This window comes from Peromyscus californicus, unplaced genomic scaffold, assembly GCF_007827085.1.
Source record: "Peromyscus californicus insignis strain IS unplaced genomic scaffold, ASM782708v3 Scaffold_24__1_contigs__length_46423439, whole genome shotgun sequence".
Classification (NCBI taxonomy): domain Eukaryota; kingdom Metazoa; phylum Chordata; class Mammalia; order Rodentia; family Cricetidae; genus Peromyscus; species Peromyscus californicus.
Genome location: NW_026294535.1, coordinates 11,482,579 through 11,508,247, shown reverse-complemented (window position 1 = coordinate 11,508,247; position 25,669 = coordinate 11,482,579). Strand labels below are relative to the sequence as shown.

Below are 25,669 nucleotides of genomic sequence, written 5' to 3'. Positions count from 1 at the left end.
CAATGTGGAAGGAAGGAGTCTGCAGGGGAGAGGTGAAGATGCGCAGGATCCCTGCAGGTTGCCTGGTGACAGGGAGGAGATATACCCAGAGATAGTAGCTGGGGAAGAGAAGGGTCGGGGAGATGCTGGTTCACAGGCCACAGTGGAGGCTGATGTCCCTGAACCCTCATGCTGTCACCCTCAGCCCTTGGAACACAGTGGCTCTTGCTCTGTACACCTCCTGGCCCACCAGCTATGTCCCCACCCCTTGCTCCCTCACTTGAGGAATCAGGAAATTAAGTTGTGGCATACCAGAAATGACCTTGACTCCATTCTGACCAGGAATAAGAATATGCTTATCAGGATTTTTGATACCTGAACTGGGTTTTTCTCCAGCTGGGATATTGGGCATTGTCTTTCTAGAAGTTTCCTTTAGCCTGGTCTGTAGTTCCCGAATCATGTGTTATCTCTGAATCCCAGATGTCATGTGTTCATTTGATATAAACAGTACTAGATTTTCTCTTAGAACGTATGGAACTCGGTCAAGAAAACACTGTTTTCTTCGGAAAACGGTCGCTTTGGAGAGCTTCATCTTTTTTTATTTAAGCAACGGTGTTTTTTTCCCCTCCGTGCTACTATAGTTTGGGAATTTGTCATCTCATATATTTTGCTATTTTTGCGTTGTGTTAAAGCTGTCAATGCTAAACATTAGCTATACTCTTCATTTCTGTCCATTATTTGGTTTGTTGAATAGATTCAGTCAATTGTTTTTCTCTTCATTAGAAAAATCAGTTCTCCTCATGTATTGTTTTCTCATAATATATTTAGACAAGAGGGAGAAAGATGCACAGCTCCATCTAAGCCAAATGAAAGCGCGCTGGAGTAGAGTGCAGAGTTCACGTCAGCCCACGTCTGTTTTCAAATAGCGATGCTTGCCCCACTCACATACATGTTTACACATTTCAAATTAAAACAGTTACCTCACTCTCCTCCATCTCTTTCCTCCCTCCAGCCCCTCCCAAGTCCCCCCTTCCAATTCCTTGCATATCCCTCCAATTCTCAAATTGATAGCCTCTTTTTCTTTATTAATGTCATACACATGTGCACGTATGTGTATGCACAAACATATAAATTTGCAGCCTGCAAAGCTTGTGTTTGTTATTTGTATGTATATGGTTTCGGGCCTGACCACTTTGTATCGGACAACCAAGAAGGGGACTAATTCTCCCTCAGCAACCATTAGTTGCTTGTGGTTCTTCATCTGGGGATGGGATCCCGTGAGATGCTCCTTCCGCGTTAGAATGTCTGTCCATACAGCCGTTGTTCTGTCCTTGTTTGTTCAGCCATTTCTAGGAGAGACTAGTTTCGCTGTAGACTTCCTGGTTTTCTGGCTCTTACAATCTTTCTGCCTCCTCTTCCTCAATGGTCTAGATGTTTCCCATCCGGGGCTGGATTCCTCACCATCTGCAGATCTCTGCCTTGTGTCCAGCTGTGATTTCTGTGACGGTCTCCATTTACTGTAAAGAGAAGGCTGCTTTGATTAGGGGTGGTGGCTACACTTATCTAGAAAAGGTGGCTCGTGACCAAGCCTCTCATGTACATTTTGTCGTGAAATTAGACTCTTGCGTCAAGACGTTCAGCACCCTGCAGGGTCTTACCATGTCATCATCTCTTTGCTACATGATGCTCCTCACAATGCACTGCTTTTTTGGAGTGCGTTCTCCTGGCTCCACAGAAACATTTCTACTCCTTAGTATTGGGTGGATCTTAGTAGTTCTAGGTAACCATTCACTATTTCTAAGTCCCTTCCTGTTAGCCCTTCTCTGTATTCGAAGTAGTAGTGATCATATATCTGAAAAAAGAACTATCTTAACCAAATGTGTCTACATATAGCACACTCATACAAACGTAGGTAACCCCCCTAGGGCTTACCATGAATGTGTTCCCTTCCTTTCACTGAGTCATGGCAGTGGGAAATATGCAAATCAGATAACTACAATGGGAAATATGCAAATCAGATAACTGCAATGGGAAATATGCAAATCAGATAACTGGCCATGGACTCTCCTTAGAGTTGATGCTAGAACCAGGATTTTAATGATACGGTGGGCAGAGCTGTACAAATAAGGGATGGATGGCAGGTACATTAGAACATGACTCAGCCACGGAGAGACATGAGGTTCCAGGTCTGAACCATTGTGGTGTCGGGATTACGCTTGGCTCAACAGGGAGATGACGATGGAAGATTACCCTTGAAAAGGGGACAAGGGCCAGGCTGGAAGGGACAGAGTAACCACTGGCAGTGGCCAGTGTGAATGAGGAGGGGCAGCATGGTCTTTCCCTTTAAGAGTCAACGTATGCTACTTCTCAGGTTTTTCAGAGGATCTGCCCAACCATCTACTAAAATATCTCGCAAATCCCTAGGTGCTCCACACTCAAGACATCATGTGGTCAGGAACTGCGCCATTTCCTATAGAAAGCAATTTGAGAGAAGGTGGGCATGGTAGTGCACGCTGGTAATCTATAATCCCAGCACTTGGTAGTTGAAGACAGGAGCATCTGCAGTTCTAGACCATCCTCAGCTACACAGTGAGGTTGATGACAGCCTGGGCTACATGAAACCCTGTCTCAAAATCCAAACAAGTAAAACAAAGCAAAACACAAATGAGCAACAAAACTCTCAAAATAAAAGGTGCTATGTATATGACATTAAGGAACAATTGTTTTAATGTGGCTTTTAAAAGTAAAGTAGTAGTTCTTAATAGTAGGGTGCTGTGTCACAGAGCATAAAGCTAAATGGCCCAGAGGGATAGGAAATGCATTATTGATAGGCCATTATTAGTCCTTTACTTAAAGAATAGTAGAGTTAAATAATTTTAATTCTAGAGAAATATGACCCAGAGGTAAGTTTCCAGTTTCCTTAACAATTGTGAGGTGTTGTTAGACCCACAAGACTTAGGGGAATTTGAATTTATGAAAGATTTTATGCATTGAACTTGGAAAGAGAGGCATCCAACAGAGATAATTAATGCTTACTTTTAATTAGATTCTACGTTCCTGGAAGGAATATGACCTGGCGGTAATGATTATAAATTATGGGAAAAAGACGTTGGACATCACATCGGGGTGCAAATCTCTATTTGGTATGGACCAAGATGAAAGTGGAGAGGAGGTAATTTGTTGTATTTTTTTGTTAGTTTCTCCTTTTCATGTATTTATCTGTTTCATTTACTATCATCAAACACATTAGACATGGATCAATTTGTCATCTTTACATTACAGAAAGTAATTTCATTAAGAATTTCTTTAATTTAAAAAATATTTTTAAGATAGAGTCAAGACTAGCATATTGAATAGTTATCCACATTCCGAGGACTGATGACAAGGTAGATGATGCCAGGCGTGGTGGCGCACGCCTTTAATCCTAGCACTCAGGGAGGCAGAGGCAGGCGGATCTCTGTGAGTTCGAGGCCAGCCTGGTCTTCAGAGCGAGCTCCAGAAAAGGCGCAAAGCTACACAGAGAAACCCTGTCTCGAAAAACAAAACAAAACAAAACAAAAAAAAGGCAGATGAGGCTAGACCTTTCTACATTCATTGGGACACTGGTCTAAATGCTTCTTAAAAATGCCTTTATTGAGTTTAAAGATGCTTTGTTCTGGTTAGTCCTGAAATTTGCCAGAAAAAGCAGTTCCACCATTTTGACTAAATTAAAGCAAGCTTTTATTAAAATGTTAAATACTGACCAAGATGGAATTTGGTCAGGACATCACCTGGACACTTTTTCAGCTGAATGGCCCAGAGACACGCGTTGGTGGGGTTTATAAGAACAGAACCCATAGGCCACCATACTTTCCCCGTGAAGATTTGTTGTTATTTTCCAGGAACTACAACTCCCAGAATGCTACCTGGTCCTTGGGCAGGTGGGGCTTACAGGTTAAATAACTTCAGGTGTAACAGTTCTGAGTGCATCACTGAAGGTATTAAATACCTAGCTGAATTTTCCAATCTCATGTTCGAAGTAGATTTATGAACATCCGTGATACCTAGTCCTGTCTTTATGAGGCTGCTAATTTTGAGACTAATCTTCAATATGTGCTTCATAAGCAGGAGTCTTAGAGAGACTTAAGACTTTATTGCTTTGTGTTGAAATGATGTGGGCCAAATGTGTTTGTGGGTCAGGTTTTGAGATGCTTCTTGGCTTACTGGGTTTCTGAAGCATGCCAGGAAGGACCTTTGGTCTCCTGCCTCTCACATTGAGTTAGACTGACTCCACGTCTCCTTCCTGAGATTGAAAGCAAGGCAATTTGTTGGCTGGTAAGGTCTCCAAATCATCCTGGCTAGAGGATTTTTAAGGTGTAACATCTTGGGGAGTAGGATGTGGGGCTCGTTTTGCCTAGGGGAAACTTTGATTAAACTGGAGGCAGTTTGAATTTGTTGTTTTCAAACCAACTGCTTACTCTGCCCCCTTGTTGTCATCCAGACCGTGACTCAAGGCTCTGTGCCCTTGCGGTATTGCGGGTGAGTCTCACACCTCCCTCCCTGGAGCCGCTGGTCCAGCAGGAGGTTGTGACACTTCCCACTGACTAAGGTTGTAGGATCTGCTCATTTGTCAGAGGCAGAAATCCCTAGAACCACTAGAGACCCGTCTAAGAAGAAAGAGGCTGAGAAGGTTTTGTTGGTGATAACGGGAGACAGCGCGGGTCACTTCTCAGTCCTAGAGAAAACGCGGTGGGGGGCCCGGGCGCACACAGGCCAGTCCTTAATCTGCTAATTACTGAGCCTGCTAGGTTTTAGTGAGAGGCAGAGGGGTGGAAGCAATTAGCTGGGTTGTAAAGGTGCTCCTTCTGGGGAAATCGGAACCTAACAGAATAAAGGAGCTCCCCCCCCCCCCCCCCCCCCCCCCCCCCCCCCCCCCGCGCGCGCGGCTGGCTGGGGATTTTATTGTGAGGATTTTTTTTGGAGGTGACAGCTACGTTAGGAACACTGCAGAGACTGGAGATGTGCCACAGTAGGTGGCGTGCTGGCCTGGCGTGCTGGCCTGGCGTGCTGGCCTGGCGTGCTGGCAGCCCTGAGTTTGAGCCCTAGCACTTCACAAACTGGCTGTGGTGGAGCCTGTGGTAGTCCCAGCGCTGGAGAGCTGGAGGAAGGAGGATCAGGAGTTCAAAGTTGTCCTTGGCTACTTAGTGGTTTGAGGTCAGCCTGGGCTACCAAAGACACTGTTTCAACACACACACACACACACACACACACACACACACACACACACACACACACACACACATCGTGCTGCCGCCCGCCGCCACCACCACTAATAAAAGAAGAGTACATGTTCTGGAAGGGGCCAGTGGGAGATCCTGAGAAAGGGGGACAGGAAAGGAGAGCATTTTGGTTCTGTCCATGAAACTCTTAGCACTTCTAGCTAGAATGCAATATCAGTTACTGTAAATCACTAATTCTTATTGGCTAGCTGCGCAGATCATAGTCTTCCTAAATAGGAAAGGGAGAAACAGAACATAACACAGGTTTTTCGAAAAATGACAATTTCCCTACCATGTTAAAATACATTTTGACATTTACCAATGTTTCTAGGGTACTTGTTCTAAGAAAACTTCAAGAACCAAGAAGCCCCAGCAGGTGCTGTTGCCTGAAAAGATAAATGAACAGCTGGCCTTGCTGGAGACACATCTACTCAAATTGACGAAGCAATGTAATTTTCTCCTCTTGTATCTGTTTAGCATTGTTTCTTAAAATGAGAAACTGTTTTGTTGAAAGAATTAAGATGAGATTAGTATTTGGTAAACCCGTTAAGGATTATACAGTGTGTCTACATTATGCCATTAATCCTAACAACACTTTGTTAATAAGAGATTGCTCACTGCTCTTTACAGGTGTGCCTCATAAAGATAAGGGATTTACTTAGGCTTGCCTGGCTGTCTTGGACGTGGGTCTGTGTCTTCCAGCTTTAGAGTAGGTTTTACAACCTTAGCGTTACTGTTATTTTGGTCCAGATTGTTCTTATAGGTGTCCTAGTTTGGGTTATTATTGCTGTGATGAAACTTCATGATCAAATTTGGGAAGGTAAGGTTTTATTTGGCTTACACTCCCATATCGATGTTCATCATCAAAGAAAGTCAGGACAGGAACTCAAACAGGACAGGAACCAGGAGGCAGGAGCTGATGCAGAGGCCATGGAAGGGTGCTGCATACTGGGTCAACCTGCTTTCTCATAGAAGCTAGGACCACCAGCCCAGGGATGGCATCACCCACAGTGGGCTGGATCTCCCCTATCAATCATTAATTAAGGAAATGCCTTAGAGCTGTATCTTAGGGAGGCGTTTTTCTTAACTGAGATTCCCTCCTTTTAGATAGCTCTAGCTTGTGTCAAGCTGACATAAGACCATCTAGCACAGTAGGGGTGTTTCTGTCCTAGACACTAAAGGGTGTGGCACAGCATCCCTGGGCACTGACCATAGGAACAGAACACACCATCCATTATACTGTGATAACTGATCGGGAAGCAAACATTGGTGGCAGTGTGTGAGAGAGGTTGGGAGGGGGGACTCAAATCGGGAGCTGCTGCCCTAAAGGCAAAAATGCGAGGATTTCTCTCTTTTTCCAACGTATTTCTTGCCTGTTTTAGACTGAAGTTTTGAATTGAGCCTGATGTTACGTCGTTCTCATAATTAGTAAAACTAGTTTATGGAAACTATAATTATTTAATCACCAATATAAAAGTATGATTTCTTAAAGTTTAAAAATGTTCTAGAAATGTGAATTATTTATTCTCATATCAACAAAACTTTCATTAAGAAATACAATTTATTACTAGCTACACAGTAAATTCAGTAACAATAAAAATGACTTTGTGAAGTGTCTCCTATGTGTGAGATACTATTATAAATACATTATAAAAAATTATACAAATTCTATATAACACCCTCATAAGGAACTTGCTCTTATCTTCATTTTAAAGGCAAGAAAACTGAGGCAGAGATTCTAAGTACCCCCCTTCCCCCCCCCCCCCCACATACCAAATTTCACAGTTCAAAAGTGTCAAGGTTGGAGTTCAAAGCAGATCTGGGCAGGTGGTGTACACCCATAGTCACAGCCCTCAGGGGGCTGAGGCAGGAGGACCACAGATTTCAGGCCAGCCTGGGCTACAAAATGAGTCCTTGTTTTAACCAAGAAAGATGGAACTTGACACAGTCTGGTTCTGGTGGCTGTGCTGCACCCTATGGTTCATAGAGTGACTTCATTAAGGATGGTGAAGGGACTCTAGCCAGCCCCAGCATGGCAAACATGGCTCTGGCAGGCCTTGCCCTTCCCCCATCCCTCTGCCTTGCTTAAAACCATTAGATTACATTCCTAAAGCTAGCCACCAAGGTCCATTCCCTTCTCTAGATACTTATGTCAGACTCATTCCTGAGCTGACTACCAAGGTCCAGCTATCAAAGTATTAAGTCCCCTTTGGCTGCCCTAATTAATACACCTAATCAAAATTAAGTACTTCATCTTACAGGGTTTCCCCTTTTACGTTTATAAAACACCATTTCCCTATGGGCCACGTCCGGCTCATCTCTCTCCAGAGATGGTCCTTTGTCTCCCAGGGACAAATATCCCTTGCCCCTCTCCCTCTTCCTCTGTCTCTTGTCTTTGCATCTTATTTATCCCTGCCCTCTGTCCCTCTGGGGCAAATATATCTCCTTTGTGCCGAGAACTTGGTCTTGGGGTAATCCTGTGTTGATACCTGTCCCTTCAGATGGGGTTAACATGACTGCTAGATCTGATGGTGGGTCCCTTAAATTTTAAGGAAAAGGAAAGCAAATACTTGATCTTTTTTAACCCACCCCAAATATGGTGTATTTGATATTTTAAGTCCCATGCTTTAGTAATTAGTTGACTATTTCCCCTATTTTAAAAAGATGTGTATGTTTTGGTCATTGAGATCCAAAGAGACATTAGAATTTACTAGTGTTTCTACCTTAGACACCTCAACTGAACTCTCTGGAGCAGAGGACCCGATCTTTCTTTATCCTGTGGTTCTAAACTGGTCGGTGAAAGGCGCCATGAAGGAAGGTGAGTGCTGGACAGCGGCTTATGCCTCAGGTTGCTTCTGTTGTGTGTGTTGTATGCTCGGTGTTCTCACCCATTGAGAATATGCAGACACTTGACTGCTAAGTCATTGAGAAACCTAACGAGGTGACTTGAAGTCTGGGAAGGATGAGCCTTCCCAAGCGGCTTTGAAGCGAACTGTGCCATTATGAAGCAAAGAGGAGGCACTGGAAAATGCAGTCGTCATTTTGAAATTCAGCTATGAAGAGCTGTGGCATCTTGTTTTGTTCTGAGTGACAGGTGGTACAGATCAGCGTGAGATGTGGCCAGCCCTTTCTCCTGACAGCCATACACCACAAGCAGCTTCAGCTAAATTGTTCTGAATATTGAGGTTTTTGTAGGATAAACCAAATATTCAGTGTAAAATATCAGTGGCCATTGAAATAAAGCAACAGTATATCCAATAAACACTCTTAATATTTATAAGTGAGAAATCTAACCCATAAGGGGGCTCATCCCATCTAACCCATAAGGGGGCTCCTCCCTGGAGAAGAGTACCCTCCCCCTTTAGCAGTCATTACTGCCTGTCGTTCTTCATCTAGGGATGGGGCCCCATAAGATTGCCCTCAGCCTTCTTGGATGTTGATTGGTGGTGTCACTGTTCAGACTGAGACAGTGTTGAGATTTCATGGGCGGGACTTCCCTGTCATGGGTGGAAGACACAATCTCACAGCACACTTCCTGGTCCTTTGGCTCTCACACGCTTTCTGCACTCTGTCCACAGTGTTCCCTGAACCTTTAACACAGGGGTTTGGACAGAGAGGTATCAGTTTGGGTTGGGCACCCTATGGCTAGTTGTTCTCTGCGTTTTGACCAGTTGTGGCTTTCCCTAGTGACCTCTGTCTGTGGCCAAAGGAGGCTTCTTTGATAAGTGGTCAGAGCTACATTTATCTACGGGTATAATTGGCTTTTCAATACCAAATAGTCCTAAAATCATATACATACATCAACACTATACAGACTCACAAGGTTGTACTTATACAAAATTAATGGTGTGTATGTGTCTGTCTGTCTGTGAATAATAATTTTAAAAAAGATTTGGATGGGGAATGAATGGGGGATGGGAGAGGGTGGAGAGAGAGGGGAGAAATGGTGTAATTGTATTTTAATTAAAAATGAACACTGTGCCTGTTGTGACTAAAGATGGCTAGTACTAGGAACCTTTTAGCACCCATTACCAGGCCATACTGGTAACTCTCCAATGAACTTCTTGTTTCTATAGTCATGAAATTCAAGCAAAGACCGAGATTCCTGGAATTCTTTACACAAGTTATGCTCAAATGTATGAACGATGAAAAGTTTCAACTCACGGTGGAGCTCACAGCTCCTGTTTATGAGTTCTTGAAAAGGTACTTGCAATGCTAGTTCTGAAAATGTCAATAACTTTTACAAAGGTCGATGGAAAAAAGTGTGGGATAAATGCAACTGAGCTGATAGACGGAGATGGTCTGTGCCTGAGTGGGTAACTAAAGGACTAACTGTAAAAATATCAATGCAAGTGAACTAAGGACCCTGACTAGAGCATGTGCCCATCACCAACGACAGACAGAGCAGTCTATTTCCATTGGACAGTATGAGTGATAGCATCTCCGTAGGCTGTCAGCTCTTTCTCGTGGGAGGTTTAGAGTCCAGCTTTGCACATGCATCATGGACGACGGGTTCTGTCGTAATGAGCAGAGCCATCCCTTGGGGGTTTCATTGTGCAGTTCTTAGGGGTAATAAGCCTTGAAGCTGCTCCTCTATTTCCTAAGCTGGAATGATTGTCTTTACTCTGGAAGACAATTATAACTTCCCGTGCCAGTTATAAGTGATGCCAGATACATCCACCTTGTCTTCGTATCACAAGTGTGCTTGTCTGTCATCACAGAGTATAAACCTTGTCCCATTATTTGTCCCATTTGAGTAAAAATAACAGCAAGTAACATGAGCTTTATTTAAAAAATGGCACCCAAAGAGAAGGGAATCAACACACAAATGTTTTTCTAAAATAGGTACCTCATTTATGAAAGCCAAAGCTTGGAATATGTTGGTATAATATTCTCAAAAGATGGAGGAGACTGTCTGTTCAGTATAATAAGCCACGGCAATCAGAAAACTGGTCAGAATCATAAAGTTGTATTCAAATAAAAAACCGTCAAGACTTGTGAAAAGCAGAAGTTGTCTGCAGTGTTTGGGCAAGCTGCAAGGACCATGAAAGTCAGTAATAAAGAATAATAATAATAATAATAATAATAATAATAATAATAATACAATAGCCCTTCTAAAAGGTAAAGAGGCGAAGTGAGCCATGAGCGCTATCCTGGCAGCATCATAGACACCTGAATCTGGAGACTGAGAAGTGCAGCAGACTTAGGCAATGGTGTCCTGTAAACTCTGAGGTCAAGGACATGTGTTTGAATGTCTTCACCAAGTTGGGGTGGATAGGGACAGACCTAAACAGGAAAGATACAGACGTACGTAATTAATAGGGTAAATTTATCTTCCCAACCTGTAGAGAATAAAGATGTCTGAAAACTTCTAGGCGATTAATGATAACAAAAAACCCAACATATCGGAGGCAACCAGAGCAGCAGAGGACGGGTCCTTAGCCTTAGAATCTTCTGTTACAGAGAAGGAAAAATGAGATTAAAGGAGTTTTTGTTAAAGTCAAGGAATAAAAAACGTGAATCGAAGTAAGACATAAGAAAACAAAAGTAAAAGTAGAAATGAATCAATTATAAGTTGGTTTTAAGTCAGTTCAGTTGATCATTCTTTAGGAATATGAATAAAATAAAAAAAATTCCATGTAGCATAATAATAAAAGGAGAAACACAGGCCACAGGAAGAGAAAACACACTGAAAAATCTAATTGAAAGTGATGATTATCTGGAAAAATTTATTTTTTTTCTGAGAAAAGCAGCAGAAACATTTGGATCCTGAAATTTGTTCAGGACAATTCTTCCTTATTTTAAAGAAATGAATGAATGCTTTTTCTTTGGCATACAGCTATTCACCACATAGTGATAAAGCTTTCCAGTAAACCCTGGGCAGAGAGAAAGCAAGAAGAAAAAAGTACGAATCAAGTGTACCGAGCAATACATAGAGGCAGAAATCCAAGATAAATACTAGCACATAAGTTCAGCCATAAAATGTTTTATTCTCAATGCAGATGGAATAAGAGATATGAAGATATAATTATCATTGGTACTCGAAGGAGCCAGTAGGTGTTTTCTAAAATTTATCTGGTAAATTCAGTGATTCTTCCTGTAAAATGAAAATCAGATGATTTTCTATTAAATTAAGCCCCAAACATGGAAACCTACTTTACCTTCTGACGATTAGCATTGCTCTGAAAGTTCTTGCTGTTATATTAAGAAATTGGAGTTAGAGTTTTTATGATTAACACAGCATGGAGAATTAAAAATGTTTGTTAAATGGATTCCACAGTGAAATATTTTAAAACTGGAGACACTGGCAAATAATTGTTTCTTTTAACTTAATCTAAAGATAATTACCAAAAAAAAAAAAAAACTGTTGAATTTCGTAGGTTAGATGCAAAATCAGTGGTTTTCCTGTATGAACTTGAAAGTATAATGTAAAATCCCATTTTTACAGAGTACATAACTAAATTTACCAGAGATTATGTGGGAGTGTTGACTAATATGAAGAGGACCAAACATAATTTTATATAGGACACACATATGTATTTTACATATGTTATATGTAAAATGAAAAGTCAGTACATCACTTTCTAGTCAGACATAATTTTGTAAAGGTTTCTATTATCTTAAAATTACTTTGTTGGTCTATTATAATTTCAATACAGATTCCTTCAAATGAATTGTAGAGTGGGCTACAATAATGAATGATATTTGAAAAGATAGAACAATAAAAGAGGATTAGAATGTCCAGTAAAGAATAACAGAGTCGTGCTTGTGAAATAATAGGCAGAGAGCCAGTGCGTTAGGGACAGATACTAATAGAAGTAAACAAAAGAATGTAGAAGTCCCAAAGTAAATATTAATGTTTAGTACACAGAACTTTGGGAATGTGATTTACCAAAACACACCATAAACAATGTAGAAAGCCCTCAGAGCTACATGGAGCTGTGAGGAGTTGTGGAAGTGGAGGAGCGCCATGTGCTTGATGGATGAAGGTCGTGCTATGCACAGAAGAAATAGCAGTCGGCTGAGAGCACGCATCTTTGGCCTTCCATCTCTGCCTGCACTAGCATGGCTACCGTTACATCACTCATCTGGGGCTGAGAGAGGACAACATAGCAGAGAGACTTATCTGATATTGAAAGTGTTAGACAACCAGCTTCAGGGTGCAGCTTGGAAGTGAAGGAGTCCCCATGTTCCCAGCAGTCACTGGTCCAAACACTATAGCTTAACTAGATGAAATATCTGTCTACATAACTGGGGTAATCTCAGAACTGTTGCAGCTGTGTGCGAGTCCCATTCAATCAGAGGGTCCGTGATCGTCTTCATAAAAACTAAGGTGAGGGATCGGGGGATTGCTCAGTGGGTAAGAACACTTGCTGGAAAAGCACGAGAGCCTGAACATCATTTCTAGCATCCATGTAAATACCATGTATGACCAAGCACACATACAAGTCTAGTACGATGGTGGTGGAGCCACAATTGCTGGGACTTTCTGACTACCAACACAGCTAAAATAGCCACCCCCAGGTTCAGTGAGAACGCCCGTCACAAGGGAGTATGAAAGATCAGACCAGAATATCTCATCTTACCGTCTGGCTACCATATGTCTGCATAGTTGCTCATTCAAACACACGTGTACATACAACACACACACACACACAGGGGGAGAGAGAGAGAGAGAGAGAGAGAGAGAGAGAGAGAGAGAGAGAGAGAGAGAGAGAGAGAGAGAGGAGAGAGAGAGAAATTGTAGTGCACAAAACTGTAGCACGATGCCAACCACTATTACAAACAAAATACATTTTGATCATACAGTGTGCTCCAACCCACAAACCAGTTATCTAGGCTCACCCAGCCATTGTGTTAACCTTGTATCTGCATATCACTCAACTTTCTGGTTCCCATCCATCATGTTAAAACAGAATTTTGCTTTCTGTAGCAAGAAATAGAAATTCCAGAAAATGTATGCATTTCAGGAAATATTAGCAGACAAATGTCAATCTCAAGATACTGAGAGAATTATACCTGAGGTACAAATCTGCTGGAAGCCGTGATGGGAAAATAGAGCTGAGTGCTCCCAAGAGGAGAGAAAGTTTAGCAAGGAGCAGCCGTGGCTGGGAGTTTGTTCAGGATGGAAATAAAAAGACTGAATCGGTCAGAGGCAAGACAGTTTGTCTAGGGCCACTGTGATGTGGCTTTTGTCTTGATAGTGAAGGAAAGTAACTATAGATCATTTTCAGTCCAGTTCCGTCCAACTTATGCCATACTTTGAGCTCTCTCCTCTTTCCCTGTGGACATGTGCCCTTTTCACAAGTTTTCAGGATGAATGACACTGTACTATGCAGAGGTCAGATGCCCTTCATGTCCAGGGATCCTCATCTAAGTGATACATGGAGCAGGCAGTCCGGGCGCCCTCCTTTTTGCACAGTTTCAATGACAGCGTTCTTCAGAGGTTTATTACTCTGAGGTTGTTGCCCATATTCTTTGCGTATTTTTGACTGATTTTTTCTTTTTGTGTGTGGATTAGGAGAAACGAGTCCCTCATTGGAGTGAAAAGGTTAAAGTGTAAGGACAGTGTCTTGTGTAAGAAGACACCCAAGTCTCCCAAGAAGTATAAAGCTATAGTTATCGAGATTGGAAAAGTAAGTTTTTTTTAAAAAAATGTGTTTTGAACTTAATTAAGTTGATGAAGATATTATATATCTAGAGATGGTTGATTATATTTTAATTTGTTGGAATGTGAAACAGAAAAATACCAATAGACATAATTTTATAATAAATTATAAATTCTTTAATAATTATATATTATTATTATAGATGTTCTCATAATCAGCTATTTTTGTCTAAAGGGTCCATTTTTACTTTTTATAGTTATTTATTTTTAGGTGTATTTTCCCTGCATATCCTTCTGTGTTCCATGTGTGCACCCAGTGCCCACAGAGGCCAGATGAGGGCCTAAGATCCACTGAACTGGACTTAGAGATGGTTGTGAGCCAACATGTGGGTACTAGGAATTGAACCCAGGTCCTCTGAAAGAGCAGCAAGTGATCTTTACTGCTGAACATTCTCTCCAGCCCCTTGATAGTAATTTTAATTAAAGGATGTAGGAAAACCAGTGTGTTTCATGGTTAGAAGGTGAGCATTACGAGGAGGTAATAGCTTCATGTACCAATTTGAACTTGTAACATTTGTTCTCTCTCCCATGAAGAGTGGGGATGTATCAAGAAGAAGAAAGAAGAAAAAGGAAACTTTAAAAGAATTTTTTTCCAAGAATCCATCCATTCATGATCTGTCGGAGCAGGATAGGTATGAACGAATTGTCAGCACTGACTTCCTTGAGGTTTACTCCCTGCTGGGCACTAATTTGGGTATTAGGGATATACTGGAAAACCCAATACTACAAGATAATCAAACCCAATGGGTCACACTGAAGACATGAAAGTGTGTGTGTGGGGGTGTGTGTGTGTGGCAGTTAAAGAAAAGGACTCCAGTGGGAGAGAGAGGGCGATGAGAGAAGTAAATGGAAAACAGAATGACAATTTTCATTATGTAAATTATGAAACTGTCAAACAATACAAGTGCGAGAACATCCCTGTTCTCAAGGTGATACACACTAATGATAGAAGTGCAGTAGCCAACACAAATGACGGAGTGCTCTGAATAGGCTATGCAGCAGAGTGTTGGCTATACAGCCATTGGTGTCAGCCAATAGTTGAGACCAAGTTATGAATTGCTTTTTATTTTCAGAGGACAGAATTTTTAAAAAGTATTTATTTTTATTTTATGTGTGTGAGTATTTTGCCCTCGTATATGAATGTGCACCATGTGTGTGCAGTGCCCATGAAGGCTGGAAGAGGGTACACCGAAACTGGGAGTTCCAGACGGCTGTGAGTGCCAGGGGGCACTTACTGGGAACCGAATCTAGGTCCTCCGGAAGAGCAGCCAGTGCTCTGGAGTGATGAGCCATCTCTCCCCCTCGATGACGGTCTATTTTAGATGGTACCATTGACTGGGTCAGTAGATCCTGCTGTCACTGCCACCTTTGTTATTTAGTGACTCTTCGTGGATTTAGTTCTGGGGTCTCTTCTCACTCCCATGAGTCTATTTACCTGTTTTCTGAATCAATAACCTCCTATTGCAATGACTTTGGCTTTACAGGAAAAGTTACTGTCTGATAGAAAGCGTGTTATTTTCCTTCACACAGGTCTTGCATAATCCTCTTTGAAATAGTTCACACTAGCTTGCTGAGTAACAGGAAGAATTCTATTGTGAATTTGAAAAGAGAATTTGGGAAGTTTTGTTTTGTTTCTTTGCAACACTGCATCTTTCTTTGAGAGGACAGGATGCACCTTAAGATCTTGTAAAGTGCTTTTTTCTTTTTTTTTTTTAACACATTGTGTGGTTTCTCCCTCAATGTGTTGCTCACCTTTTGTTAGTTATATAAAGCACTATTTTTGTATGGATTTTAAAATTACATTTCTGAATTCTTCTATTTTTTGAACAGAGATAAATTAGAATCCTGGTATGTAGACTGTGTACATGACTTGATAATTTACTCCTGGGCTCACGTGTGTCTGTGTGGATGGTCAGAGCATGTACAGGCGATGAAGGTCTGGGTTATTTTTTTCTAGGGTTCAAGCCTCTCATTTCTTTTTCTCATTGCTTATAGGCTAAGACCTCAAGTGTAATCCCCTAAATCCTGTGATATGGACATATTTGTAACATGTATCTTAAAATATTTTTCTTTTCAGAAAATTGAAGATTTTATGCATTTATGAGAGATAGACCCCATAAACCCCTTACCAAGTTCCAAGTGCGACTCTTTACAATATCACAAACCAAGACGTTGTCAGTAATGCAATCCGATGACTTTATTCAGAGTATGGCACCTTTATGTGAATTCATGTGTGTGTCTCTTGGTATATATGTTTAGTTCTATGCAATCCATAGGACATCTGTGGCCATTGCCACCATGGTGATAGGTCTCATTGTTAGGGTACAATTAAATATTAATATCCATTTAGGTGATGGAGCATTCTCTATTTTGTCAGCTGTGTGCAGACAGTACAGTCACCTGTCTGTACTACAGGATGAGGCCTGTCCTCCTGCTCACTTCCGGGACTCTTTTCTTTTTTCTGGTGGGGGCCCTGTGGGCTCTTCTTAGCCTCTTGGGGAGAACTGGCCTCCCTATACAAGGGCAAGATTAGTTTTGTTTTGGTAACAACACTTTCAATTTTCATTGTCAAAAGTTAACATTAATTTCATCTAACCACTTAAAAGGTTCATAGTTGGCAGAAAATTTAACCTATTACAACAATGAAAAGCCCAGAAGCCTTGAGTTAAAGTACTTTTGTTAACCAAACTTAATGTATTTAGAACTGAACAATAGTGTAAAGTGTGTGTATCAGGGAAGTGTAGGTATGGGTCATGAAACTAGACAGGGGTCCAAGAGAGGAGAAAGGAGGGCTTAAAGGAAAGGGGTGGGGAGAGGAATTGGGCTCACGTTGTATAAAAGAAGAAAGGGGAAAGACTGGGGGCGGAAGGGTACAGTGGGATGGGGGACAGGGAGCGTGGGGATGGGGACAGGGAGAGTGGGGATGGGGACAGGGAGAGTGGGGATGGGGACAGGGAGCGTGGGGATGGGGACAGGGAGAGTGGGGATGGGGACAGGGAGAGTGGGGATGGGGACAGGGAGAGTGGGGATGGGGACAGGGAGCGTGGGGATGGGGACAGGGAGAGTGGGGATGGGGACAGGGAGAGTGGGGATGGGGACAGGGAGAGTGGGGATGGGGACAGGGAGAGTGGGGATGGGGACAGGGAGAGTGGGGATGGGGGCAGGGAGAGTGGGGATGGGGACAGGGAGAGTGGGGATGGGGACAGGGAGAGTGGGGATGGGGGGACAGAGAGAGTGGGGATGGGGACAGGGAGAGTGGGGATGGGGGACAGGGAGAGTGGGGATGGGGACAGGGAGAGTGGGGATGGGGACAGGGAGCGTGGGGATGGGGGCAGGGAGAGTGGGGATGGGGACAGGGAGAGTGGGGATGGGGGACAGGGAGAGTGGGGATGGGGACAGGGAGAGTGGGGATGGGGACAGGGAGAGTGGGGATGGGGACAGGGAGAGTGGGGATGGGGACAGGGAGAGTGGGGATGGGGACAGGGAGAGTGGGGATGGGGACAGGGAGAGTGGGGATGGGGACAGGGAGAGTGGGGATGGGGACAGGGAGAGTGGGGATGGGGACAGGGAGAGTGGGGATGGGGACAGGGAGAGTGGGGATGGGGACAGGGAGAGTGGGGATGGGGGACAGGGAGAGTGGGGATGGGGGCAGGGAGAGTGGGGATGGGGACAGGGAGAGTGGGGATGGGGACAGGGAGAGTGGGGATGGGGGGACAGAGAGAGTGGGGATGGGGGACAGGGAGAGTGGGGATGGGGGCAGGGAGAGTGGGGATGGGGGGACAGAGAGAGTGGGGATGGGGGACAGGGAGAGTGGGGATGGGGGACAGGGAGAGTGGGGATGGGGACAGGGAGAGTGGGGATGGGGACAGGGAGAGTGGGGATGGGGACAGGGAGAGTGGGGATGGGGACAGGGAGAGTGGGGATGGGGACAGGGAGAGTGGGGATGGGGGACAGGGAGAGTGGGGATGGGGGCAGGGAGAGTGGGGATGGGGACAGGGAGAGTGGGGATGGGGACAGGGAGAGTGGGGATGGGGGGACAGAGAGAGTGGGGATGGGGACAGGGAGAGTGGGGATGGGGGACAGGGAGAGTGGGGATGGGGGCAGGGAGAGTGGGGATGGGGACAGGGAGAGTGGGGATGGGGGCAGGGAGAGTGGGGAGAGGAACAGGCAGGAGATGACAACCAACACCAAATATGTATAAAAACGCAGTAAGGAAACCCATTATTCTAATTTAAAAATGCACTTCTTCCTCCTTTATTCTGTAGATGTCTGCCAATTCTAATATCTGTCTTCTTCCCTTTGTCTGTTCCCCTTCCCCCTACTATTTGTGTGTGTTGATTCAGTTTCAAAACATACCTTAGAGAGCACAGGTTCTCCATTCTCAACACTGCAGCATAACACAGGATAGCCTGGAGGCCTTGATGAACGAAGTATCTTATCTTATCTATCTATCTATCTATCTATCTATCTATCTATCTATCTATCTATCTATCTATCTATGTACCTATCTACCTACCTATCTACCTCCCTCCCTCCCTACCTACCTACCTACCTATCTCTATCTATCTAAGCAAACACTTTACCAGGTGATTTATAGGAATGATCTTTTAAAAGATTAAATGTACATTATCTTTTAAAAATTTGAACTATCAGGCTGGAGAGATGGCTCAGCAGTTAAGAGCACTGACTGCTCTTCCAGAGGACCCGGGTTCAGTTCCCAGCACCCACATGGCAGCTCACAGCTGTCTGTAACTCTAGTTCCAGGGACCAGATGCCTGTGGCAAAACATCAATGCACATAAAATAAAAATAAATAAAAAAATGTTGAACTATCATAATGCACTGAAGGCTGAGACAGGAGGATGGGGAGGTAAAAGCTAGCCTGGGCTACCTAATGAGATCCACTCTCTGAAATCAAAATCAATCAGACTCAAATATGAACTATATTTATATTAAAAAAAGGTGAATATTTTCCCCCTCATAGTGTATTGAATGTGTTCATTTTTAAAGTTATTTCGTCTACATTTGATTGAAATTTTATTTCCTGTAGAGACTAACTAATGTTAGGCGAAATTTTGCTTTATTGTTTTTTTCCCTTAAGGACCAATATAGAGAAATGAAGTTGTTGTTTAATATTGAAAAAGCTGATCGATAGGAGCATTGCATAGCTTGTGTAATCCCAGTGGCCCTTTGGTTATGGAAAAGCAAAGCTCTTGTTAGAACTGAGACATAGGAGACTCTTGAAGACAATTAAGTAGTGTCTCTGTCTGTCTGTCCCCTGTGCTTCCCCTTGCAGCCTCCCTTCTACAGTTTCACGTTTGGAGAACCAAGGAAATAATAAATGAGCCTAGAATTTGCATAAGTGTAGTCAACTGACTCCACGATGTATTCTGTACAAATTGGAATCCTCCTCCTTCTTCTTCCTCTTCCTCTTCTTCTTTTCCTCCTCTTCTACTCCTCCTCCTTCTCCTCCTCCTCTTTCTCCTCCTCCTCTTCTTCTTTTTGGTTTTTTTGAGACAGGGTTTCTCTATGTAGCCCTGGCTATCCTATAACTCGCTCTGTAGACCAGGCTGGCCTTGAACTTGGAGATCCATCTGCCTCTGCCACCCAAGTGCTGCGATTAAAAGTGTGTGCCCAGCTGAAATAATTTTTCTTTATTTAATGTTTATTTAAAAATTTTTAGTAGTTTATTATTTATTTAATTTTTTTTTGTATAACCTCAAAATATCTTTTTCCCTTGGCAGAAATAAGAGAAGTGATGTCAGAAAAATGGCATACCGAAGCCTGACAGATAACTTGAATCCCATAATATTAAATTATGTTAAAAGAAAGAGGTTTCATCAAATACTTCTTGAAGAGCTCCCTTGGAGATCTCAGATGAACTTGTATCTGGCGAGTGCACACTTCCACCTGTTCTTCCAAAAGCTGGCTGAGCGCACGAAGATGAGGTTCACCTCTTCGCGTTCCAATGTCAGGTATGGAGTGATACTGGTAAGCCGTACTCCATTCATCTCGTGAACATGGACTGCGCACTGGAATTGAGCCCTGTTTCCAGAATGACTGCATTACACTGGCCATCCCTGTGTTTTCCATTTTGTTATGTTGGTTTCTTTCCCAAATAAATACTCAATAATGTCTCATGTGGTGCTAATTTGCAAACCTTTTGGATAAGTTCATCAGGTATAGCTTCTAATGCTATGGTAACTTTCTAATAACTGTTGATATTAGCTGACATCACGTCACTATCACTTTCAATCAGAGGTATATTTGAAGACTTTAAAAACAGAAATCAGATTTTCTTTTGATTTTTCGAGACAGGGTTTCTCTGTGTAGTTTTGGTGCCTGTCTTGGATCTCGCTCTGTAGACCAGCCTGGTCTGGAACTCAAAGAAATCCACCTGGCTCTGCCTCCTGAGTGCTGGCATTAAAGGTGTGCACCACCACCACCTGGCAGAAGTCACATTTTCTAGCATGATATTGTGCCATGAATTCAACAGGCAATTTGAGATTTTATTCTGTACCTTTGGTTAAGTGCTTAGATAGATAAGAAGAGGACTATACTAAGGAATGCTAGGTATCTGATATAAAGGTGATATAAAGTCTTCCATCCAAAAAGATACTTGCCAAAGAACTCTTACATATAGGGCAGTGAGCTAGATGCCATGAGTATACAAAGATGGATAAGATACACATGTTGGAGCCTGGTAATATATCATAAGCACTCATGCATAACTCTGTTTGTTGGTAGATGGTGAAGCACATTTAAATTCTTTATTACAACTTGGTGGCTTTCTTCTGGCTTGACCTTATAGGAAGGGGTTCATGGAGATAGTACTTCTGGATGTTGATGGATGTCAAGGTTTAGAAATGACCAGCCAGCGAGGCAGGCATTCTTGGTAGTTGGAATAGCATAAGAAAGAATCCAGGTAGGAGACAGGATGAGAATCCCAAATAGTCTGACCAAAATCCATGGCGTATCAGAGAGGTGGTGAGAAATCAGAAGTCAGTGAGTACCAAGCCATGAGGGGTCTTCAGTTTGTCTTAAATCTGAACTTTTTGTCCTATATAGCAGGAGATTATTAAGGATTTTTGATGAAGAGCATCCTTGGCAGGAACACACAAAATGGGTTGGCTGGAGGAAAGACTGGAGAAAGGGGTATGAAACAAGATGGTGCTTATTTCAGTAATCCAGTGAGGCAAAGAAATGCAGGTTAAGATCCAAAATGAATTTGGCCCCTTCTCCCGTTTCTCCAGAAGTTTAACCCTTGGAAGACTAACCTTCACAAAACTACTTCTCACAGATCTGCACTCAAGTGGCTAGCCAGTTGGGCGTGATGGCTACATTCCTAGTACTGAGGCTGGGATTGGACAATGGCAATAGCCTAGGTTATGGAGTGAGTCCAGAGCCAAAAAAGCAATAGGCAGCTTAGTAGTGTGGCCCATGGCAGTGAAGAGATAGGCCTCTTTGACATCCTCTGGGCACTGAGAAGTCTTCTTCAAGTTTTCTTGTCATGTGTCACCAACTATGCCTGATGACAGCACAGTAAAGCAACCAGTGGTCAAAGTTAGGTCAGGGGTAATTTGCTGCTGACTTTGAGTTTCTTACAATTATTAGTGGGTGCTTGGCATTTATAGTTGTAAGATTGCTTAGTGCTCAGGCTTTCTTTTTCAAAAAGAAACATGGTTATGGACATATTCTAAACAGGAGGTATCTTCACTGAATTATACTTAAATCATGGGATTTCATTATTCTAGTAGTATTTACTTATTGCACTAGTAAGGATTAAAGCCAGGACCTTATACTTGCTAGGCAACTGGTCTACCACGGAGCTGGATCTCCAGCGCAACATAAATGATTGCTGTAGAGCTCAGAGCGAGCAGAGGCTCCATTCCCATCTTCAAGGGTCCTTTTAGGGAAAGATATAGTAAGCCCCTAACAGTAGCATTACATTGTATAATCTCAAAAGTCTGTGGTAAGGTACTGGGGGCTGATTACCTGCCAAGAGAATTTATGGTCTAATATCACAACTACAAATGTTTTAAAAATAAAAATTGGCTGTATTTAAGACAGTTCAGTTTTATTTAGGTGTTTATGTTGTTGTTTCATCTGATATATATATATATATATAATTTATATGTTATAGATGTTATTTATTTATATATATTGCATTATATATTATTTACATATATGTATATATATGTATATATATATATATAATTTATTAATTTTTTTGGCTTACTTTTCAGTTTCCGAATATGTGACCCTAACCTCTTCTCACTATTCCATTCTGGAACTGTGTTACCAACAGCAAAGCTAACTGTAGACAGCTACAAAGCAATGCTGGATGTCCTCATTGCTTCTAAAAGAAAGAAGCCCAACCAAGCCACAGGTAAAGGAATGTGCTCATTGGTAACTGTATCAATTGCCTCAAGATTTTTATTCACTAATACAAACATAGAATATCACACACACACACACACACACACACAGGTGCATGCGTGTGTCCTTGTTGGTAGAGAGAAATACATGCCATTTTCAAAAGCCCTGAAATTTAGCTGTGTTGGTGAGTCTTGGTAATCACTTTACTCAACTTTAACAGTTAAGTATTAATGGTCCACCATAAATCATTTTGAGTGCTCTGCAAATATAATTCTCTTTTGCCAAGTATTGACAGTCTCCGGCTGTTCAAGGTAGGGGAAGATTTTCTAGCAGGTGTGATATCTTAGTGGAAGTCACTTTTCAAATAGATTCCATCAATGCACTGATATTGACAGGCACAAATACAGTCGTGATAGCTGGTTTTGAACTTGAGACAGTCCACTGTTGTACCAGTCTCCAGTTCGCACCTTCTGTGAAAGCCCACTTCAAGGTGAACGAAATAATATTCTGCTTGCAGGATAAGAAGTCCTGTTATATGGTCCAGTTCCACAGTCTCTGGGTGGTGGAGACATACAGGCATAGAGGCCTTCCTATCTGGATGCTGCACTGACTATTATCTGTCCAATTTGGTTGATTTTTAACCCTTGCCTGTAAAGATGATAGAGCTTGGAATACTATTTTTAACCAATAGGTTTTTCTATCTTGCCTACCACACATTTGACAAATAAAAATGTGTTTCTAGTATCTTTATGCTGTTTAAAAAAATCCATGTATGTATTTTCATACTGGCATTAAAATATTGATTTTATGTGTATTTTGACTGCATGTATGTATGTGTATCATGTGTATGTCTAATGCCAGTGGAGGACCAAAGAGGGGCTTGGATCCCCTGGGACTGCAGTGACAAGTGATTGTAAACCTCCATGTGGGTTGAGAATTGAGCCCAGGTTCTCTGGAAGAGCAGCTAGTACTCTTGGACTCTGAGCCCTCTTTCAAATTCTTTAATGCTGGCATTTAAGCACTGTGGACTTTCTTGCTGATCAGGGTTCTCAGTAGCTAAATTGCCTTGGTAGTATTGGTTCATAGTGAGGTATTTGACATACTTCTGATTCTTCTAATATACCATATTATGCATATCCACATCATTGAAGAGAAATTCCATAGACATAAAATCTGATATGTAGCTTGTCTCCAGCTTCAAGTCACTATGATAATTGGAGACAGGACATTGGACTTGAGACTACTTAGTGCACGTATGGGACAGGAGATATGTGGCAGGTGGAACACTTCTGGACTGGTGCCACCTTCACAGAGGAATGAGTGGCCAGGGTGCTGCTCCCTCAAGAGTGCACAGGTCCTCGGAATGACTGTTTGGGAAGACAAAAGGACATTGGATTCTGGCACTGCTTCCCCGAGTCCGGTTCGGTCCTTTCACTGCATTGATCCTTCACCCCCATCTTAGCCCGGAAGTGCTCTTCTCTATCTCCCCATGGGGTTAGTCATGCCTGCTGCCCTCTAGCTTATGAGTGCCCTTTTCTCTGGAAACCTCCCCTGGTTGGTTGTCTCTGATTGTCCCATTCCTTCTCCAAGTTTATGCGACATGAACATATGTTACCATTACACAACATATGCCATCTTTGCTGGAATGTGAATGCATGTTTTTGGTAGTTTTATGCTTTATACCTTTTATTTTTGAGTGATGTTTTTGATAGTGTTGTGATTTATTTTTGGAATGCAGATACAGATGATCTTTCTGCATTTTGGAATTCCAAAAGTGAAGATAATATTTCCAAGATAAAAACACAGACAATTTATGATTCCGAATCTCAATCAGGCATTAGTATTAATGACAAAGAGAAGGATCGAGCACTGAACTGGGGACTGGATCATTTTATGAACATCTTCTTATGTTGCAGGAGAGCAATGGTAATGCAATCCTTTTCCTGTGCCTATGCAGTAGACCAGACACGAGCCTCACCCATGAACTCGGGTGTGTAAGATATACTCACTTACTACATCCAGACTTCAACTTGCTAGGTCTTTCCTCAGCCAACTTTGAGGTTTTCCTGCTATGATACTAAAGACTTATGTGTTGTCTGATTGTGTGGGTAGAGCACATATTCTCATTTAGCTGTCATCTTTATACCAGAGCCTCCTGGGTGACCTTTGATGCCATGAAGATCCTGTGATGATGCATGTACCTTGACTTCCTGCAAACAAGTGGGAGATGAGATTCTTGGGGACGATATTGGATGTGTCTCCAGTGTTGCTATGACTACCAGGGTACCATAATCTTCTCTCTTTCCTCTAGCCCAAGGGAAGATTTATGATGCAAGCTATGAAAACTTCGCCATGTTTCAACCTCCTGATTCTGTCAGCTACTTATGTCCATTTATGCCAATGCTTTTCTCTCTCGTGTGTGTGTGTGTGTGTGTGTGTGTGTGTGTGTGTGTGTGTGTGATATGTGTGCACATGTGGGTGCAGGTGTGTGTATACGGAGGCCAGGTGAGGACATTTGGTGTCCTGCGCTATCCTGTCATTCACTGCTTTATTCTATCGTAGAGTCTTTCACTGAACCTTGAGCTAGGCCGGCAGCCATCAAGCCCCCAGCAAGACAATCACTGGGTTGTCTTGCCTCTGACAACCCCAGCTCTATCCCAATGCTATAGTTACAGCTACAGTGTGCATGTCACTGTGGCCATGCCTGGCTTTTTATGTGGATGCTGGAGATTTAAACACAGGTCCTCATGCTTACACAGAAAGCATGCTTATCTCCTAATGCATCTGTGCAGCCATCTTTGATGCTTTTAAAATACTAAGTAATAGACAGCTAAACTCATTAGTTTCTTTTTAGTCATAGCAGGAGAGTCATATGCTTAAAACATCTTAAAAGGCAAGAGGACCACTATACTTTCAAGACAAAAACTACTTGGGTTCCTTCTGTGAAATGGTCAGGGTAATCACTTGTCCATTCACAAACATTCAAGTAAAGCCTAGTCATCCTTTTGATCATGAACATTCAATGTTATGCTCCTTTCTGTCAGCTGCAGGGTGCTGGAGGAGCGAAGTCCTCCTCAGTGCATAGAGCTCAGCTCTCCCTCCTCCCATTCCTCCTCCCACCCCCATTGCACAGGCACTAAATCTGCTTCCTCCCCAGCTCTCAGCCCCACCCTTCATCCTTTCTGTTCCTCTCCTCCTCCACACTGTCACATGACCTGCTTCCTTCAGGTCCCTGCACGCCCTCTTCCCCCTTCAGAAAGGATTCTTTCCTGACCCTAAGCTAACATAGCCTCTCATTCCTTGCCATTTCTGACTTACTTCTGCTTTATTTTTTTTGAATTATTTTTTTATTGTTGGTGTGTGTGTGTGTGTGTGTGTGTGTGTGT

The 25,669-nt window shown here is 42.6% G+C and overlaps 1 protein-coding gene across 9 annotated transcripts in view; it reads left to right on the top strand.

Moving 5' to 3' along the window:
* Positions 1-25,669, top strand: part of Cfap54 (cilia and flagella associated protein 54) — a 323,915-nt gene that overhangs the window by 101,249 nt on the left and 196,997 nt on the right. For all 9 annotated transcript variants that reach the window (XR_008221626.1, XR_008221627.1, XR_008221628.1 and 6 more), the window contains 9 exons: positions 3,026-3,151; positions 5,569-5,686; positions 7,966-8,055; positions 9,314-9,440; positions 13,759-13,873; positions 14,440-14,537; positions 19,649-19,879; positions 22,151-22,293; positions 24,022-24,209. Coding sequence is in view for 6 of the 9 variants with exons in the window: in XM_052753120.1 (XP_052609080.1) it covers positions 3,026-3,151; positions 5,569-5,686; positions 7,966-8,055; positions 9,314-9,440; positions 13,759-13,873; positions 14,440-14,537; positions 19,649-19,879; positions 22,151-22,293; positions 24,022-24,209 (1,236 nt within the window). In the remaining 3 variants the exon portion in view is untranslated. The remainder of the gene's footprint in view (positions 1-3,025; positions 3,152-5,568; positions 5,687-7,965; positions 8,056-9,313; positions 9,441-13,758; positions 13,874-14,439; positions 14,538-19,648; positions 19,880-22,150; positions 22,294-24,021; positions 24,210-25,669) is intronic.